Raw genomic sequence first — 21,423 nt, 5'->3', positions numbered from 1 at the left:
AATACTTCAAGAAATAAGGTTTCAGGTTCAAGTGTTAAATCCATGAAAGTCTGTCCAAGAATCAAGTAAAGAAGTAATGGATTTTAAAACTCAACAGCTAGTATCTATCGAGGTCAAAAAGCTGTTTCAACTCGATGCTCAACAGTTGCTCGATAGATAGGTTATCTGTCGAGGTTTAAGAAAATCAGTTTTTTAGATCTGATTTCACTCCAATTTGTGAATAGATGTTTGGGCTTTCTTTTCTCATAACCCTAAACATATATAAGGATTGTTTTAAGGGCCGTCACAGCTGATTTAACTCAATACAAAAGTTTTTCACAAGCATTTTGTAAACCGGAGACATATGCCTTAGTTCATCTTTCTATTCAAGAAGCTGCTATGTTTGTACACCGTAGGGTTTTGTAACTAAGGAGTTTCGTGATCTTCATCGTGTTGATGAACTGAAGAACTTTTCAGCCAACATCTTTTTCAAGTTGGTAAGTAAGCCGCATACTAGGATCCGCGCATCGAATTGGTTAGTCACATACCTGGAGCCATGCAATTGAAATGAGAGATTGTCACTACAGAACAAGTCCAATTAAGTATTGGAGTAAGGGTTCAATTGTAGATTGGTATAAGGTACTGGGATTCCTTTACTTGTAATCGCTTGTTGTGATAATAGTGAATTCTTGGGAGTGGTAGCCTTAAAATTACTTGGTGGGATTTTTGCCATTTAGGTTTTCCCCATTCATAAACAAATCACTGTGTCAATTTATTTTCAGCTGCATTTTAACTTAGTTGGATTTGTTTGTGCTACCACGCTTATTACATGCAAATTGAATTAATTAATTAATTTGGCTAATTAATTGGTTAATTCATCATAAAGGATCAATACATTCTTGGCCTATCAAGTGGTATCAGAGCAGGTATACTTTGATTAGGTTTTAATCTGTGCTATGTGATCCATTAACCCCTGTTTGTCATGGATAGAGGATAGTCTTTTATTATACCTCCTTTATTTCATGGCACTAATGCATTCTAGAAAGTACGCATAAGAGCTTTCTTGCAGTCATTAGATGAAAAGGTGTGGTAAGTTATTGAGATGGGCTGAACTAAGCCAAAGGAAGTGCTGGCCGATTGGGATGATGCTAAGATCAAGGCAGCTAACTTCAATAGCAAGGCATTGAATGCTTTATTCAGTGCGATCACAAATGGGGAGTTCAAAAAGATATCCTCTACCAAAACTGCGAAGGAAGCATGAACCATCCTCCAAACAACCTATGAAGGAACCAAGACTGTCAAGGATTCAAACCTTTAGAGGCTTACCACGAACTTTGAAGAGATTAAGATGGAGGAGGATGAGTCATTCGATGAGTTCTATGCCAAACTCAAGGACATAGTGAACTCAGTCTTTAATCTTGGGGAAACCATTCCCAAACCCAAGGTTGTTAGAAAGGTGCTTAGATCTCTACCCGAGAGATTTCATGCCAAGATCACCACAATTGAGGAATCAAAGGATATGGAAAAAATTCCTTTGACAGAATTGGTTGGCAATCTGCAGACCTATGAGTTGGGTTTAACAAGGATAGGGAAATCTAGTAAGGGAAAGAGTGTGGCATTGAAGGCCAAGAGCAATGACACTAATGAGTCTTTAGACGATGAAGATTCTAAGATGAAATCCTATATCACTCGGCAATTCAAAAAGTTTATGAAGAATGCCAATGCTAAAAGATTTGACAAATACCACAAGTAGTCCAGCTAGTCTCATTTCAAGAACCAGGACAAAGGAAAGAAAGATGCTAGGGATGGCGGTCAGTACACTGTTCCTTCAAGACAAAATGCTTTGGGTGTCAAGGTTTCGGTCACATGAAACATGAGTGCCCTACGCATCTCTACACCATTGGGAAAAGCAAGGCAGTTGTTGCTACATTGAGCGACACTGAGCTTGAAGATGATTCTGACAATAAGGATGATGGAATCCTAAATGCCTTCACTGCCACTATAAATCCTACTGAGGGGATTGTTGAATATGTGGTTGAAGAAGAAGACTTTGTGGAGTCTAAATTTGAGAAGACAGATGAACAAGATGACATCCACACAGCCTATGCAAAATTATACAAGGTCTCGGAAAAACATGAGAAGTTGTATAGGTTGGCTACCAAGAAGCTCAGTGAAATGGAGCTTGAACGAGAAGAAATCTCCACGAAGTTTGATAAAGTCAATCAGACCATTGGAGCACTAAGATTTGAGAATAATTACTTGGCTGAGAAGACCAAGAAGCTTGGTTAGTCATGTACCGGGAGCCATGCAATTGAAAAGAGAGATTGTCACTAAAAAACAAGTCTAATTAGGTATTGGGGTAAGGGTTCAACTGTAGGTTGGTATAAGGTATTGTGATTCCTTTACTTGTAACCGCTTGTTGTGATAATAGTGAATTCTCGAGAATGGTGACCTTAAAATCACCCGGTGGGATTTTTGCTGTATAAGTTTTCCCCATTCGTAAACAAATTACCGTATCAATTTATTTTCCGCTGTATTTTAACTTAATTGGTGATTTGTTTATACTACCACGCTTATTGCACGCAAATTGAATTAATTAATTAACTTGGCTAATTAATTGGTTAATTCATCACAATGGGTCAATACATTCTTGGCTTATCAGAAGTAATGGGCTGGCACAATAGGAATGCTGGCCAACAAAGCCCCAAAAAGGTAAAGATGTGAAAAGTGGGCCTAGGTAGTCCTAAGCAAAAGATTGATGAAGAAGTAAAGGAGAGGCAAAGTTACAGCAGGTACAACAAAGCGATATGGAAAGATCAATAACAAAAAAGCCCACAAACATAGAAAAGGAGGACATGAGCTTGGTAGGAAGATAAGGGATTTTTCCCAAGCAACGCCCAGTTTAAGAAGGGGTAAAAGGTAAGGATATGAGCCCAAAAGCCCACACATCCTTCATGCCACAAAAGATAAACACCAACCAACGCGTGCAGCAGAATCAAACAAACACGGAGACAGCGGAAATGGTGTGAAGGCCAAAAAGAAACAAAGTTCAGACAAAGTGGAGCATACACAAGGGGCTAAGGCACCACCAACTTATAACCAACCAATACATGGTAGGTGGGCCACGGGTCAAGGATTTCAAAGGGTGTGGTCTGGCGATGGGGAGAAAGAGGGGGTCTATTTTGGGGTTCCCACTCAAACTTCTTTGGAGAGAGATGTCCTGTTAGGATGGCATCTCACCCAAAAGAAGCAAGTGTGGGCTAGGACCACTTGATGCATGCCATAGAGGTAGGTAATGGAGAGGCTTAATCCTTATCTGGATGAAGGAAGTGAAAAAACAAAGAGAGGTAAGAAACAAAACAAGCAATTTTGTCTGGGAATGAAGAGTGGTGCAACCAACACATTTAGAGCAATGGCAATGACTACGCAGCTGGCAAGCTATGGGCAGTCTTGGAAGGACACTCATAAGAAGCCAAAAGCAGTTGAGGGGTAAGAATAGTAAATCCTACCATGGCAGATAATATAAAAAGGGTAGCTATGAATAGTAAATAAAATAATAAAATAAAATAAAATAACAGAAGGGAGAACGAGGGACAAAAAGAAGAAGAGGTAGAAAAGCAAAAGAAAAAAAAAGAATATATAGAAAAATCAAAGAGACATAAGTGATAGGAATAGAGGCATGCATCAATAGACTACCTTTTTTCTCTCCTTCTTAACAGACCCACTCTCTGAGAGATTGAGGATTGAAGTTTAAATCATTTAGGCCCTTTTTCCAAAGTGCATAACTTCTATGGCAGAAGCCTTCCTTGAGGTTACTCACGTTGGGGATTGGTTCCCTTCTTGGACTCACATTTGCTGAGAAGCTAAGCCTACTTTTCTAGCAGACAAGTTTTTCTTTTAGGCTTGTTAGGTGATTAGTTTACTGTTCAGCTATTAAAGTGTCTGCTATAGCGTTATTTCCGTTTGTTGTATTATTCTGTCATAACCTTATTAAGTTACCTTACTTTATTTCGGTGTTGGTATCATTTGTTTCGTATTATAGTTAATCTACCATACTATATTCCTGTTATAACATCTGTAATAGTTGTTCCTACTGTGGGCTATTAGGATTAGTGCCCTTTAATCCTATTGTATAATGTTATGTATGACATTATGTATGGCTTAATATTGTGATTAATAAAGTTTTTTTACTATTATCAAAAATAATGGTAACACGAATATTTGGATATTATTATATTGTCCATGAGATGCATAGTATATGATTTATGTGATTTAGTCACAGAAGATATAAGTCACAAGTTCTTTGTAAACTCAGAATTTTAGTTGGTAGTCGGTGATGAAATTGGGCATTTCATCTACAAAGACTATAACATATCAATTAAGATAATTTGTCTTAATCATGGAAGTGAAGACTTCTAGTTGATATGCTGATATGTTTTAAGAGTTAAGACATATTGAACCAGACCGCTGTGAAATTTATTATTCTCCTAACGACTGTCAAATGAATAATAAATCTCACGACTTCTATTTACATGAACTCTTAATCATGAGAGAATAATGGACCTGATCATGAAGTGTAGGTTGCTTTGATGTATCAAGAGTGAAATCTAAAGTCACGATCAAAACCTCAATATGTTGGGTAGCCACATTTAGTGTTTATGGAACATATATTCTCAAGATGGAATTCATAATCTCTTAACTGAGATATAAAATATTCCCTTGAGATAAGTTTAATGGGTTTGGTTATTCAAAATGTTAGGCCTAACTACTTTAGTAAGGAGTTACTAAAGTATGTATTTATGAAATTAGATTTCATAAATATATGATGAATAACTTAAAGGATTAAACTGGGTACTCAAGGATTAAGATGTAGTAATCTTCAAAGTGGCAGTCTACATTCATGACTTTGTATTACTACGAATATTTTATGAAGGGGTTGCATATACAATAAAGTCTTGGGATATAATTTATTAATAAGGCCTAGAGTGCAATTATACTTATGTAGTGGTATTAAATATAATTAATGGTAATTTTGGACTTGTCAAGAGTTGAGAGAAAAGCTCAAGACCCATTGGAGCTATTGTCTTATTTATTCCCTTTTGGTCCCACTCCAAGCCACATATTAAAGCCTAATTGGAATGACTCAAAAGGCTAGTCCAATTAGATAATTAGTTACAAGGAGAGGAACATACAAAAATTTTGAAAGAGAACAAAATAGTTTGTATGTGAGTGTTAAACACCCTCTTCTTCTTCCTTGAACACACATATATAAACTAATTGAGAGACCACGCTTCTTGGGCACAAGTGGAATTGGAGTGAAAATTAAAAGTGTTCCTAAGTACTTCTAATCTTTGGTTTTGAATTTCATCACACCAAGGTACACTCTCTTGTTCTTATATTCTAAAATTTACATAGTACATGTTATCAATTGCGAATGAAGTAGATCCGTTAATTTTGCATTGCGTATGTTTTGTATGCGATATAAACATGTATTTTTCCAACAACCGGTATCAAATCTAGGTTTTCAATTTCGAATCTGTAAAACATGTTTTGTGGGTTTTGGAATTAAAGATAGTAATTTCATGATGTTAGAAGATTCTACAATCAATTTTCTGCATGTTTGTTGAAATTATTGTTTTATAAAAACTTATATTGGTGTTATGATGTTTTTTAAGTTTGATGTTAAGTATGTTAAATTGAACTTTAAGGCTATAGCATCAATGGAATTTAATTTTGATCTCAGACTTAATCTATTGTGTTCATATTGTGGGAGTTTGTTCAGGAAAAACCATTGAAAACCGCTTGGTGAAAATTCTGGAAAATTCAACTTCACGAGTTTCGACTGATCGAGAATTCCTTTCGATTGATAGAATGTTCCTTTTCGATCGATTGAACAGGAATCAAGAATCGATTGAATCAACCAGATTGTTTATGCTGAATTTATTAAAATTTCGACCGATTGAGAATTCCTTCAATCGATTGAATGTTCCTTTTCGATCGATCGAATAGGAATCAAGAATTGATCGAGTCATCCAGATTGTTTATTAAAATTTTCTTCATGATTTCGATTGATTGAGGGATACATTCGATCGATCGAAAGTTATGAGTTTTGAATTTTCACTAAGTGTTTTCACATTTAAAAGTGCAAGGCTATGTGTAATGAGATTACGCATGTTTTCTAATTAAAAAACCTTTCTTTTAAAATATCTTGTGGGAGAGAGCTACTAGGGTTGGATCTCACAGCCTCCATTGTCACTTCATAGTAGTATGAAATATATACTTTGTCTTTGCTTCAAGCTTAGCATTCCATGCGGAGAGTATTTATTTCATGGTGCTACAAGATTGAATTTCTTGGTTTATAGTGGTTTGATCGAACACCTTGACTTAGCCATGAGCTTTGCATTCCATACAGAGGGTATTTTGAATCATGGTACTACAAGATAAACTTGTTAATGGTAGATGAAATGTGGCTACACATGATTCTAGACAAGGGTATACACTAGACTAAATATTATAGTATTTTCTATGTTGAGTTCTTACTATTATTATTTAGAGGCTAAATGTATAATGCCATATTATTATTGTTTGATAAGAGTTATCATGATAGCTAATAATGAGAATAGTTCTCAATTAATCATAGTATTTAATGTTCACTCTATGCTGAGGGATATTAAACATGGGATTGGGTTGTCGTTGCATATTTTATATTATGGTTTTATTAAGGTTCCATACTATATATTTATATGCTAAATTGATAATGTCCAGTTTACTTATTATATTCATGTTTATCGTTTTCAAATTTAATCATGGCATCATTTAGCCCACTTGTTGCTATTCTTAATCAAAACAAACTGACTGGATCCAACTATATTGACTGGAAAAAAAATTTGGACATTGTTCTTACTGTTGAAGAGCACAAATTTGTGCTTACTCAACCATGTCCTAACTTTCCATCATTAGATGCTCCTCCTGAGGAAAAACAGCGATATGATCGTTGGCAAAAATCTAATGAGATGGCCAAGTGCTATATCCTAGCATCTATCTCAAATGTTCTACAGCAACAAATGCAGGATGTGGGACTAGCTTTGGACATAATGTTAAGTCTGAAGGAGATGTTTGGTGAGCAAGGCCATTCTGCAAGGCAAGAAACTATGAGGCAAATATACAATACCAAAATGGCTGAAGGCACTTCAGTAAAGGAGCATTGTCTTAGGATGATCTCTAATCTAAATACATTGGAAGTTTTAGGTGCCGATATTGATGGAGAATCCAAAGTGGATATGATACTCCAGTCACTACCAGAATCATTCAAGGAATTCAAACTTAATTATAATATGAACAAAAAGATTTATTCATTGTCTGAATTAATAAATGAATTGGTAGCAGCGGAAGGCATTCTTGGTACATCCAGTGTTGATGCTAATTTGGCTGAAGCTTCTACTTCTTAACCTAATTCAAAAGGCAAGGGTAAAAAGAAGAAGAAGAAGAAGAAGAAGGAGAAGAAAGACTTCACCTAGCAAGATGGTAAACAAATTGCCTTAGGAATTGCCAACAAGGGAAGGAAAAAGGATTACGCCAAAAGAAAGTATTTCCATTGTGGCTAGAAAGGTCATTGGAAGAGAAATTGTCCAAAATTTAGAACTGCCAATAATAAGAGTATGAAAAGTTCATTCCTTCTTGAAATATTTTTAGTACAAAATCTCACAGATTCCTGGTGTGTGGATTCAAGTTGTACTAATCATATCTGCAACTCTTTGCAGGGGTTCCAGGAGACCAGAAAGCTAAATGAAGGGGAATTATTTCTTACTTTGGCTAATGGAAGCAGAATTCCAATTGTAGTTGTTGGAGTGTTTAATTTATGCTTTGATTCTAGGGTTTTAATATTGGAAGACTGTCTATATGTACCTAATGTTCGTAGGAATTTAATTTCTGCAACTTATTTAGGTAAACATAAATATTGTGCTATCTTGAAAGACAATGTTGTAATAAAGAAGGATAAAGTGTTTATCTGTTCTAGCAATATTGTTGATGGTCTTTATATTTTAACTCCTGATAAGCATGAATTATATAATTTTGAATTAGATAATAATTCACATGTGAAATCATTAAAGAGAAAGTTTCCTTCTACTAGTGATGCATATCTTTGGCATTTGCGTTTGGGTCATATTAATTCAAACAAGATTCAAAGATTTATCAAAGATGGACTCTTAGAGCCATTGGACTTTGATGGATTTCCAGTTTATGAATCTTGTTTGGAGGCAAAATGACCAAAAGACCTTTTAATACGAAAGATAGAAGAGCCCAAGATTTGCTAGAACTGGTACATTCAAATGTATGTGATCCTATGTCAACCCAAGCAAGGGTTGGCTATGAGTATTTCATTACTTTCACTAATGATTACTCTAGATTTGGTTATGTGTACCTAATGAAATGGAAGTCTGAAGCCTGTGAAAAGTTCAAAGAGTTTCAGGCTGAAGTTGAGAATCAACTAGGTAAACGCATAAAGTCCATTCGATCTGATCGAGGTGGCGAATACCTTCTTGGGGATTTCAAAGATTACTTAACTGAAAATGGGATTATATCCCAAATGATTGCACCTGGAACTCCACAAAAAAATGGTGTAGCAGAAAGAAGGAATAGGACTCTTTTAGATATGGTTAGATCCATGATGAGTTATTCGACTCTACCAATTTCATTTTGGGGATATGCCCTAAATACTGCAATGTATCTTATGAATTTAGTACCTTCAAAGTCTGTTCCTAAAACACCTGTACAGTTGTGGATTGGGCATAAGCCTAGTATAAGACATCTCCATATTTGGGGTTGTCCAACACATGTGTTAAAAGGAAAGTCTGACAAGTAACAATCTAAAACAGAAGTAGTTTTCTTTGTAGAGTATCCAAAAGAAACTGTTGGAGTTTTATTCTGTAGTGATAAAGATAATAAAGTATTTGTTAGTACAAATGCCAAAATTTTTGGAAAATGACTATATGAATGATTATACTCCTAATAGTAGAGTTGCTTTGGCTGAAATGAATGAACCTGTAATTGAACAATCAATGGATGAAACTAGGGATGATGTGGTTGTATCGGATACACCACAAGATATTACTCAAGAGATGACTAGTACTCAGGAACCTCGTCGTAGTGGGAGGATTGGTAGGCAACCTATAAGATTTATAGGTTTGGGAGAAACTTATGAAGCTATTTCAGAAGAGGCTGAAACTGATCCTTACACTTATGAAGAGTCAATGAATGATATAGATGCACATCATTGGGTCAAAGCTATGAAATCTGAATTGGATTCAATGTATTCCAATCAAGTTTGGGATCTTGTAAAGGTGCCTAATGGCATTAAACCTGTTGGTTGCAAATAGGTTTACAAGAGGAAGAGAGGGATAGATGGAAAGGTTGAAAGCTTTAAAACAAGGCTAGTGGCGAAAGGGTATACACAAAAAGAAGGTATTGATTATGAAGAAAACTTTTCACCAGTAGCAATGCTTAAATCTATTAGAATTATCTTATTCATTGCTACTCATTATGATTATGAGATTTGGCAAATGGATGTCAAGATTGCATTTCTAAATGTCTTGAAAAAGAAATCTATATGATGCAACCGGAAGGTTTCATAGCAAAGAACCAAGAGCATATGGTATGCATGTTGAAAAAGTCCATTTATGGACTTAGGCAAGCATCTAGATCATGGAACGTTAGATTTGATCAAGCAATCAAGTCATTTGGTTTTGAACAAAATCTTGATGAACCATGTGTGTATAAAAGACATTAAGATAGAGTAGTAATGTTCCTAGTGCTTTATATTGATGATATTCTACTCATTGGAAATGATGTAGGGGCAATGTCATCATTAAAGGTTTGGTTGTCAAGCCAATTTGATATGAAGGACTTCAGCGAAGCTAACTTCGTTCTAGAGATCAAGCTTTTGCTAGATCGCAAGATAGAATGTTAGGTTTGTCACAAGCTAGATATATAGATAAGGTTCTAGAACAGTTTAGCATGCAAAATTCCAAGAAAGGATTGCTTCCTTTCAAACATAGAGTTCCTCTGTCTAATGACCAAAGGCCTAAGACCCTTGAGGAAGAAAATATGATGAGAAAAGTTCCTTATGCTTCTGCAATGGGAAGTCTCATGTATGCCATGCTTTGTACTAGACCAGATATCTATTATTCAGTTGGCATGGTCAGCCGATATCAATCAAATCCAGGACCAAAACATTGGCAAGCTATAAAACATATTCTCAAGTATCTACAGAGAACGAGAGAGTATATGCTTGTTTACTGGTGTGAGGATTTGATTCCCATTGGTTATACAGATTTAGATTTTCAATCAGATCTTGATTTCAGAAAGTCCACTTCAGGTTGCGTTTTCACCTTGGGAGGTGGAGCCATAAGTTGGAGGAGTGTTAAACAATCTTGTATTGTTGACTCCACCATGGAAACTGAATATGTTACTGCTTGTGAAGCGGCAAAGGAAGCTGTTTGGCTCAAGAAATTCCTTCCTGATCTTGGTGTGGTGAGAATAGAGCAAGTTCCTATCACATTGTTTTGCGACAATAGTGGAGCGGTTGCACAATCCAAAGAACCAAGGAATCATAAGAAAGGAAAGCACATTGAAAGAAAGTACACATCATTCGAGACATTGTTGCTCAAGGAGATGTAGTAGTAGCAAAGATTGATAGTGCAAATAATCTAGCCGTTCCCTTTACCAAAGCCTTGCCCCAAAGGACTTTTGAGTCATATTTGAAGGGAATAGGAGTTAGATTAGTGGGAGATTGTTAGGATTAGTGTCCTTTAATCCTATTGTATGATGTTATGTATGACATAATGTATGGCTTAATGTTGTGATTAATAAAGTTGTTTTATTATTATCTAAAATAATGATAACATGAATATTTGGACATTATCATATAGTCCATGAGATGCATAGTATGTGATTTAAGTGATTTAGTCACAGAAGATATAAGTCACAAGTTCTTTGTAAACTCAAAATTTTAGTTGGTAATCGGTGATGAAATTGGGCATTTCATCTACAAAGACTATAACATATCAACTAAGATGATTTGTCTTGATCATGGAAGTGGAGACTTCCAGTTGATATGCTGATATGTTTTAAGAGTTATGACATATTGAACTAGACCGTTGTGAGATTTATTATTCTCCTAATGACTGTCAAATGAATAATAAATCTCACGACTCTATTTACATGAACTCTTAATCATAAGAGAATAATGGACTTGATCATGAAGTGTAGGTTGCTTTGATATATCAGGAGTGAAATCTAAAGTCACAATCAAAACCTCAGTATGTTGGGCAGCCACATTTAGTGTTGATGGAACATATATTCTCAAGATGGAATTCATAATCTCTTAACTGAGATATAAAATATTCTCTTGAGATAAGTTTAATGGGTTTGGTTATAAAGAATGTTAGGCCTAACTATTTTAGTAAGGAGTTACTAAAGTATGTATTTATGAAATTGGATTTCATAAATATATGATGAATAACTTAAAGAATTAAACTGGCTATTCAAGGATTAAGATGTAGTAATCTTCAAAGTGGCAGTTTACATTCATGACTTTGTATTACTACGAATATTTTATGAAGGGGTTGCATGTATAATAAAGTCTTGGGATATAATTTATTAATGAGGCCTAGAGAACAATTATATTTATATAATGGTATTAAATATAATTAATGGTAACTTTAGACTTGTCAAGAGTTGACAGAAAAGCTCAAGGCCCTTTAGAGCTAGTGTCTTATTGTTCCCATTTGAACCCACTCTAAGCCACATACTAAAACCCAATTGGAATGGTCCAAAAGGCTAGTCCAATTAGATAATCAGTTATAAGGAGAAAAATATACAGAATTTTTGAAAGAGAATGAAATAGTTTGTATGTGAGTGTTAAACACTCTCTTATTCTTTCTTGAACACACATATATAAACTGATTGAGAGACCACATTTCATGGGCACAAGTGGAATTGGAGTGAAGATTAAAAGTGTTCCCAATTACTTCTAATCTTTAGTTTTGAATTTCACTGCACCAAGATACACTTTTGTTTTATATTCTAAAATTTACATAACACATGTTATCAATTACGAATGAAGTAGATCCGTTAATTTTCCGCTGCACATGTCTTCTATGCAATACAAACATGTATTTTTCCAACAACATGCCATACACTCAGCCTGCAATGCCTCTGCCAGAATGCATCTATATTAGGACAGCTCGACTTGTGCACAAACTGGCCTAAAGTATATTTCATTTAGTTTAGCCCTAACTCTCTTACCTTAGACCCACAAGCTGCAGTACAGCAAGAGAAATCAAAGCCCAACAACACAAAAAGGCCCACCACAATCTACATGTTGGTTGCTATGCCATATGCTTCTATAGCCTTTTTGTCTCTTGATATGTCTCCTTCTTGCATTTTGGCCCTTTAGATAGGGTGTAGATCTAGATCTTGTGGTCTAGGCCTACATCCATACACCTAGGCCTATATCAAAGGGTTTGGATCATCATATACTATATATAATAGTAGAAGCCTTTTCCTACAATTAAGGAGATGCTGCCACGTTAGGAAAAATGATTACTTAAAAAACAACCACATATACAGTTTCTTGTTAAAAATACTGTACGATGCACCGTTTCGGGAGAGTCTTAAAAAAACCCAACCCGCTTATAAATAAAATAAAATAAAATAAAAACCCAAAACAAACATACACCACAAAAAGAAAAAGAGAACTGAGAAAGAGCACAATAGAGAAAGAACTTCGGTCTGCGTAGATGGTGGAGAGAAAAATCTGAGAAGAAAGTTAGGATTTGCCACCATTAGACCACCGTACCTTCCACCGGTATGGTTTCTATCTTTTTGTACTGAAGGTCAGCGTACTCCCTTCCTCTTCAAATACTATTTTTGTAGTTTGAAAGATTGAAACTCCTCACCATTGCTTTTCCTATTCAAATTAGAATCCTAAATCTTCAATATTTCTATGTTTTTGATTTCAAAACCGGCAATTCCCTTTACTTAATTTTCTAGGGTTCTTCTTTTACCCTTTAAAAAAAAAAAAATAGATGGGTTGATTCTCTTTCTTTGGATGCTTTGGTTCCAAATTATCCCTCTATATCTTTTTTGGTGGTAACATTAGGGATTTTGCCCTTCATTTATTGTGGTTAAAAGTCAAAATTCACCTTGGATTATTTAAAATCTAAATGTATTAGGTGAACAACTTTACTTTTAGTATGCAATTTGTTTGATAAAATTACTGATCAGTCTTTTGTTTTATTCTAGAATTCTTAATCCATGTTGCCAATTAAATTGTGAAAGGTTGTTTTGTACGCATCTCAAAACTCTTTCTTTTTTTTTTAATGGGTTTAGATTTGATTCTTTTTTTTGGGGGGGGGGGGTTTTGGGTTTTCTATCAAAATGTTTGTTTCCTCTATTTTGGATTTTTTTTTTTTTTTTTTTTTGCTTTTTTTTTCTTTAAGATTACAGAAATCACTAAATCATTGAGATTAAATAAGTGTAAGACTGAAATCATTGGGTATTTCCTTTTCTATCATTTATTTTCCTTCTTCAATCTTATTTTAGGCTTTTCCTGCCAAAACAGCACACACCAGATAGAGTCCATAAGGCATACAGAGATAAGCGTATATCGTAACGGGTAAAGTTTTTTTTTTTTTCTTTTCGTTTTCAAATTTGGGGATTGAATATGATTTAGGTTTGAATTTCTTGGTTGGATTGGTTTAGATTTAGTTATAGTTAGTTTTGGTTTTGAGTTAGGCTTCCATTAACATGCCTCTGATAGGTAATTTGGCCCGTTGTTTATTTTTTATATTTTAAATTATTTTTGCGTTAGTTTTGGCTTGATTTAGATTGGTTTGGTTTTGAGTGATCATTTACGGAATTCATTGTATTTGTTTCTCAAAAAAAAAAAAAAAAAAAAAAAACTGTTGTCTACAATTCCATCTTCTCCTACTTTTCTGCTCCTTCCCTGTAACAAGAAAGGTTCCATTCTTAATTTCTGATCTTACATAGTTTATGCCTTATTATTCTTTCTATACCATTCACTATTGTTTATATAATTATATTCCATCTTCCTAATAATTCTTCCCTTTCTATTCTGTCTTTTCTCCAATCACAGAATACTGATTTTCTATGCCAGATTAAGCCATTGGATTTTTTGCAAAAGGAATTACTCAATCAAGGTTAAAGGTTTGGCTACCTGTTACCCTAATCTCCCATTTATTTTTTCAATTTCTTAAGTTCTGTTTTGTTGATTATTGTATTGGTTAGATTTTTTTTTTGGGCCGATTTTTGTTAGATTTGTACTTTTTTCGTTTGCACTTTAAATTTGAATTGATTTATGTTTTGTTGATTATTGTATTTTGGTTAGATTTGGTTTTTATTTAGCATTTTTTTGTTAGATTTTTTTTCCTGCCTCTGAATTTTGAAGTCATTTAATTCTAGCATGAAAAATGCTTCAAAATTATGCACATTTCAAGTCCAAGAATTAATTCAATTTTCACTGTTTCTGGACTTCCTTTTTTTTTTTTTTTTTTTTTTTGCCACCTTTGAAACATAATCTTTCCAGATCAGGATCCATACCAGTAGGTTTATTGTTAGTCACTTTAAACTCGATGCTTTATAAAAGTTCACACTTTTGAAACTTTTGATTAGATAACTAAATGAATATGAATGCTACTTAAAGAAAACACACACATTGTTTACATTAACTTTAGGTAGACGGTATAGCTTTCCATACAAGAAAGTCATAGATGAGTATGGATTAAAAAAATAATTGTTTAAGTTGTTAGTGTTATCCCTTGAATCCTTTATATAATTGATACCTGCCTTTGTAATTAATATTAGGATATAACAGCCCTACAACTCTTTGGTAACAAAGTCAATCTTTCTGTTTGGTGGAAAGTGAAGCCCTTTTGGCATTTGTAGCATTGTGTTGTGGTTAAATGTTTAATATTCAATTGTAGAAGTCTTAAAATAACATTTTGCAGATGAAGATGCATTAAGAATTTAGTAATGAAAACAATTACCACCAGTTATTGACGGCATTACAAAACTTGAATAGACTTTGCCTTTCCTGTTTTTAGCAAAAATCTTGCCTCTCAGTCTTCAATTAAATCAGAATCATCTATGTTATAAGTCAATTTCTATTTCTACTTTGTTTCTTGAGGAAAATAAAAACAGGAATTTCTTTTATTAATTTGATTAATGTATATATCTTCATCAATATTCTTAATGTGACTCACTTATCAAAGACAAAAAAATAAATAAATAAATAATTTAAGGCTTTTTAAAACAAAATAAATTCATGCCTGGTCATCATTTGCTTCTATACTCTAATTTCAATATAGGTGTGAGGAAGAATGAAGGGTATTATTCATTTGATGGAGAATTTCTATTTGGCCTCATTAGAGAAATTTGTCATTTGTAAATTTCATAAATTAGTTACTTGCTGTAATTTTTTTTTTTTCATCTCCGCTAATTTCCTCATTTTGTGTTATATGTTTTCATTCTTAGGTTTTCTAACTTTGCCTAATAGAACCACAAAATTATAAGATTTGAGGAGAAATAAAAAGAAGTAGCTTCTTCTTCTTTTGGAATTTCTTGAGTTAGAGGTGTTTCAATCTGGCACAGGAGCATACTAGAGCAAGATGACAAGTCAAGATGGTGTTGAACAACCTTGAGAAAACATGTAAGAACCTAGAACTTATTAATATTTTATGTAAAATCAATTTTTGACAGGTTTAAAAATCTGCACCTATTACAAAGAATAAAATTTTTATCTGGTGTAACATCAGTATTTTTCATGAACACTATTTTCCAGTTAGATACCTACTTGAGTCTTTTTTTGTCCTTGATTTAGTTTTGGTTGATTGGATGAGGTTTGACCCTTTAGAAATTTCAAATTTTGTTTGTTCATTTCTCCAGTGCATTTTAATCAATGGTTATTTCTGTGTGCAAAAGAATCATCTTCTATAAGTAGATCAATTGTATTTATGACGTTATATAGCTATTTGTTACTTTTTTGGAACCTGTTTTGTGGTGGTTGCATGTTGGAGTTGGTTAACTAAATCTTATTTACTAATATAACGTCAGAGGTGCCTTTTCTCCGCATGTTATTTGGTATTCGCATTATGTGGGAGGCATGTCTTTATATAAAGAAGCTAGATTACTTATGAAACCAATGCTTTCTCAGCATCCTAACTTTTCACAATGTCTATCAATGTCACATTAAATTTATAAGCACTGCAACATTGCTATTTTTTTTTCCTTGATGACCAAAAGTGAAGTGCAAATCCACTGTGTAAAAAAGAGGAAAAATTAGAAGAACTAACCTGGGATTCTGCTTTCAGTGATTTAAAGTGGGTGTGTAGTGTGATCCTCAATAGCCAAGTACTCTTTGTAAGCCTATTGTTATTTCAGCTATTGAATTATTAACATTCTATTGTAGGTTTAGACAAATGGCTATCTACTTAAGTTGGTTTCAAAGTTTAAGAAAACAATGATCTCATATAAGGTGAGTTTTTCTCTATTTATTATTGTTATTTCAAACATTTTTCCAATGAATTTATGTTGGTTTGTGGTTGGTAAACTATGGGTAGTTGTGGATTTGTGTTTGGGTGTTAAGACATTTGTTGGTTGCAATGATATGACCATTTTGGGGCCTTGGTTGGTGTTTTAGTTCACTAAGAAATTATATACGTTTGAGCATCCTATTCATTTGAAAAAATGTTTTGGAAATCAATTACATCAATATAGACTAACTGCATGAATTCAACATTTTTTTGTAACAAAAAATTTGTTTATTGCATTTTTGTAAGTATGGGGCATTTGCATCTCATAAACAGTTAAAAGAGTGGTTAAACTTTACATATGTTACTTTACATATGTTGCAGCCTGTAAATAGCAATGAAGCATAAATTTTAGTTGCTGCCTATTAGAGGAATTTTCATTCATATTTCCCACACACCCCCTCAACTTCCAAGCCTTGACATCACATTTTCATCATTTTTGTTTCTCTGTTGCTCTTTTCTTTTTTCTTTTTTCGATCTTATAAAATTTGGGGAATTTAAAACGTGATAATTTACTGTTTGTCAGATTGGAGACAATGAGGGTTTTTATTTTAATTTTTTCATCAAACTTCCAATTCTATGTATTTTCTGAGATGTCTTTCAATGACCTCATTTTAGTGGGCAAGAAAATGAGTACAAACTACATTTAATGCTTACCATAAAAATGATTTTTTTTTTAAGCTCATAGTGCAAGTTACAATAGTATAAATGCCCAAATGAATTCTCCAACTGACATTGGCTAAATTCTCTTTTAGATTGTAGATTGATACTAAAATTGTTGAATTCATTTAATTCTCCTTTGTAGTACATCACTACCACAAATGATTTACAATTTTTTTTATTATTAAATTTTTTTATGGTAGTAGGTAGACGCCTTACAATTGGTAAACAGCTGAACATACATATACATTAGCCTTATCAATTTTAGTATCCTCTATTTGGGTTTGTACCAAGTTTTTCTTTTTTTTACTCTTTGATCTTCCATGGAAATTTGGCAACACCTTATTAAAAGATAAGAAAAATATGACTATATTCTAATAGGTACTTTCCTTCTTCTTTTTTTATTGGACTTTGTTTTGTACGTTTTTAGACCCCTTAAAACACAAGTTGATTGACCTAGTTATTTAGCCAAGTGATTACTTAGGTAAATTATTCAAATCTAGGTTAACACAAGTAAATCATATCAAGTAAACAATGCGGAAAATAAAGAACACAACGATATGATAACCTAGGAAAACCAAACCGGTAAAAAACCTGGGGAGGATTTAACCTAACTATATTCAAGGTAAAACAAACCCACTATGAAAGAATTGAAGTATTTACAATAGCGACTTAGACCACTAACATCCTATTGCTACCTCGAGTAGAAAAATTACTACCACAATCACATGACAGCTCCGAGTCCACAGATTACTTCTTTCCTTGATCCACAGCAACCACAAGTACTCTCACTTGTGTTTTTCTTTAAGTTCTTGAAACAACAACTGAAGCGATCACCAAGCTCTCGACATCAATCTTGATCTTGATAACCCTAAGTGTGTATAAAGACAAACACCTCTAAATCTCACAAGAGATTCACACACACAGCATATCAACAACCTTTAAAATGTGGCTAAGGTTTTTCCTTTTATACTTAAGGCAAAATATAAAACCCTACACAACATATGGACTTGGGCTAAGTTGGAAAATTCTACAGAAAAACAATCTGCACGAGCTTCAATCGATTGAGTCTAATTTTCGATCGATCGAGCCTTGCAGAAATTGAATAGTAATTTCCTGCAATTACTCGATTCCAACTTTACACATACACACACTTTGAGCAGCCTAAATCTATACTAAACGTTTTGATCATAGTTTGCCAACATATACATATTGAAGTTCTAATACATTAGTTCCTAATTTCTTAGAACCTAACAACCCCCCCCCCTTGGGCAATCCGTGACAAAACACATACCAAAACAAAAAATTGCTCAAAGTTACAAAAGAGCCCATTACAACAACATGCCCAAAAACAATTAAACCTAACTACTATCTATCAGTTGCCAGTGTAGACAGCAGCACAACTAAATAAACCTGTACATTCCTGAAACACTTCAACAAACACATAAATGCATGTGTGGAAAATACAAGTAAAAACAAAATAAATTCTTGATTTCACAAAACAAAAAATAAAAGACATATATCATGAATAACCTCATAATATAAATCAATAGCCAATGTAGCACATGTGAAACAAGAAACAGAAATAAAAGCCTAATGTCTCCCCCTAACATATACATCCCATAAAAATAAATACATCATGAGCAAAAAAAAAAAAATACATCATGAAGCACCTATATACAATCTAAAGCTCCCAAGCTCCAAAAAAACAAAATCTCCCCCTATCTCCATCCATATGTACTCCCCCTTTTTGTGACAAATTGCCAAAGGGCAATGAAGACTCATCATCAAAAGGAGGTGGTGGAGAAGACCGCCGAACGCTCGCCAAATTTGCACGCAATGCCTGAAGCTCCGTGAGCACATCCACCAAAAGCTGACCATGAGCCGCCTGAACGGTCATGACAGTATCCAACATACTCCGAATGCTAGAATCACCCAAAGTAGAAGGTGGAGGATCAACAGCGGTAGTGGGATCGACAAACTCCTCAGCTGTAGGGTCTCCTGAAGAAGGAGGATGAGATGCAACACCTGAAGAAGACTCTACATGAGGGCATTTAGAGCTAGCTTTCATCTAAGCTGCTCTCTGCCTAAGGAAGGTGGCACCTATAAGAGCTATAATGTGTACGAGCTTAAACGCAGGAAAATCCTCTAAACCTAAATGTAACAAAATCTAATTTATGAACCTAATACATTAGTTCCTAATTTCTTACAACCTAACATGTTTTATAAGTAAAAATTTTATTAAACATGTTTATAGGAAAAAGAAATGATAAGAGCTATCTAACACTCATTCATGTGATCTAGATTTTAGATGGTAGAACTAATTTCGCATTTGCATGTGATCTTCATTTGGAATCAATTTAACATTAACATTTTGTTCTGAATCTTCTGATATGTCCAGGTATGCAAAAAGATCCTCAATGGCTTGGTTGCTTACAACATTAGACCCATAAAGACTTTTAAGAAAGAAAGCATGAAGTTCATAAACAAAGGGCTAAACTATTTGACTTTCGGTTTATTTTAGGATTGTAAATGTTATTTTGAGCTATGAATCTAAATTTTTATGATGTTATGAAGAAAGGTATTTGTTTTTCTTTTGCGGTAAGTTTAATTTTTTCCGGTTATTCAAATTGTGTTAATATATATTATTATGATGAAGTATTATTTACTTTTGATGATGTTATATAAAAAAGAAAAGTACATTGATGATGCTATAAACAAACAACCAACACAACTATAAAAATCCCGTGCATTTGCACGGGTTATAAGCTAGTTTCCTTTATGCATGTGTATGCTTGCTTACTTCTATATTTTATATTCATGTTTTCCTGTCTAGATCTAAGCTCTGCAATACTTTGTGCCCTCCGTGGGCTTGTACTTGTCGGTCTTTGGGGCTACTTGCTTGTGCGGTTGCATCTGTCCTTCTTGTGATTTGTTTGGATATAACCGCTTATGAGATACATCTCCATGATATTGGTTTGTTTGATGCATACCCTTTCTCCACTCCGTGCGTTGTTAAGCTTGCCTTGCTTGCTTTATGCCACCCGTTTGGCTTTCTTTACTTCTTTGCATCTTTGCACGTTTGCCTATATGTTCATGCATGAGTCCTTGCTTGCTTGTGTCATCAAGCCTAATTCCTACTATCTCGTACGGGTTCACACCCGTCTTTGATACACGAGACCCCGAGTCCCTTTTAGGAATTTTGCTTGATGGCACGGGTGTCGTCCATACTACAATCCAAACCTACATATGTCCTCCTAGGATACCCTCCCCCCCCCCCCACCCTTTTTTTTATAACATGTTTGTTTGCCCCCGTTTGGCTCTCTTTGCTAGTGTGTCTCTTTGCATGCTCTCTTTACCTCTTTGTTGTCTCCTTTACTTGTATACTGGATGCTTGCCTTATTTATTGCATTTACACACATGGAGCGAGGATGCTTGGGGCGAAGGAATGACCTCCTAGGTGCAAGCAACAAGGGCAAGGATGCAAGCAAGAAGACACAAACCCAAAAAGGGCAATGTTCAGTAGATTAGGAGGCATAGCCTCCCTGAATGGTTACATCTCTCTCTCTCTCTCTCTCTCTCTCTCTCTCTCTCTCTCAGCCTCTTCTCTAGAGCATTGTATTAGGTTTTCCTCTCCGTGTACCCTTTATCTTTCCTACACTTTGCTTGGGCCACGTTCCCTTGGTATAGCAATGTCTGTTTTACATTTTCTATACCTTGTTGGGCCATACCCTTAGGACATTAGCAATGTCTATTTTACTTTCCTGCTCTATGTGATAGCATTGTCCATGATGTATGTATATCTATATATACCTATATATGGGTGATTGTGCACTTTGTATGATGAACCCTCATGGCTACGCGAGCGACCTTCTCTAGCCATGAGTGCTCTTGACCTTGTAGTGTGGGTATATGCCCAAGGTAATTGCTATAGGTGCATATTCACACTATATTTTATGCATAATCATCGCGGTATGATCATCACGATCCATGTCATCAAGTGACGGCAATTGCTGTAGGTGCATATTCACACTATATTTTGTGCACAATCATCGCGGTATGATCGTCTCGACCCATGTCAACAAGTGAAATTAGTTTTCCCGTGTATGCGACACGCATCAATATGTTTGATGCTTTGAGGGGCTCCGACTCATCCTAGCACTAGCATGTTGGC

The 21,423-nt window shown here is 34.6% G+C and overlaps 1 protein-coding gene and 1 long non-coding RNA gene across 2 annotated transcripts; both read left to right on the top strand.

Annotated features, from left to right (window-relative positions):
- The first annotated feature begins 6,992 nt into the window (after positions 1–6,992).
- Positions 6,993–7,427, top strand: LOC126719583 (uncharacterized). The gene has a single exon (XM_050422117.1). It carries the CDS (start codon positions 6,993–6,995, stop codon positions 7,425–7,427), a length of 435 nt encoding a protein of 144 aa, XP_050278074.1.
- A 6,256-nt stretch (positions 7,428–13,683) lies between these two features.
- On the top strand, positions 13,684–20,017 carry LOC126717938 (uncharacterized). Its single transcript, XR_007652784.1, has 3 exons — positions 13,684–14,208; positions 15,535–15,709; positions 19,651–20,017. It is a non-coding gene; the product is annotated as an uncharacterized LOC126717938 (long non-coding RNA).
- Positions 20,018–21,423: the final 1,406 nt, after the last annotated feature.

This window comes from Quercus robur, chromosome 3, assembly GCF_932294415.1.
Source record: "Quercus robur chromosome 3, dhQueRobu3.1, whole genome shotgun sequence".
Taxonomy (NCBI): domain Eukaryota; kingdom Viridiplantae; phylum Streptophyta; class Magnoliopsida; order Fagales; family Fagaceae; genus Quercus; species Quercus robur.
The sequence above is the reverse complement of the archived record's forward strand: the minus strand, read 5'-3'. Positions and strand labels throughout refer to the sequence as shown.

Bases quoted from the DNA above. Each gene is read 5' to 3' on its own strand.
- LOC126719583 (XM_050422117.1), top strand. From the start codon at position 6,993: ATGGCCAAGTGCTATATCCTAGCATCTATCTCAAATGTTCTACAGCAA.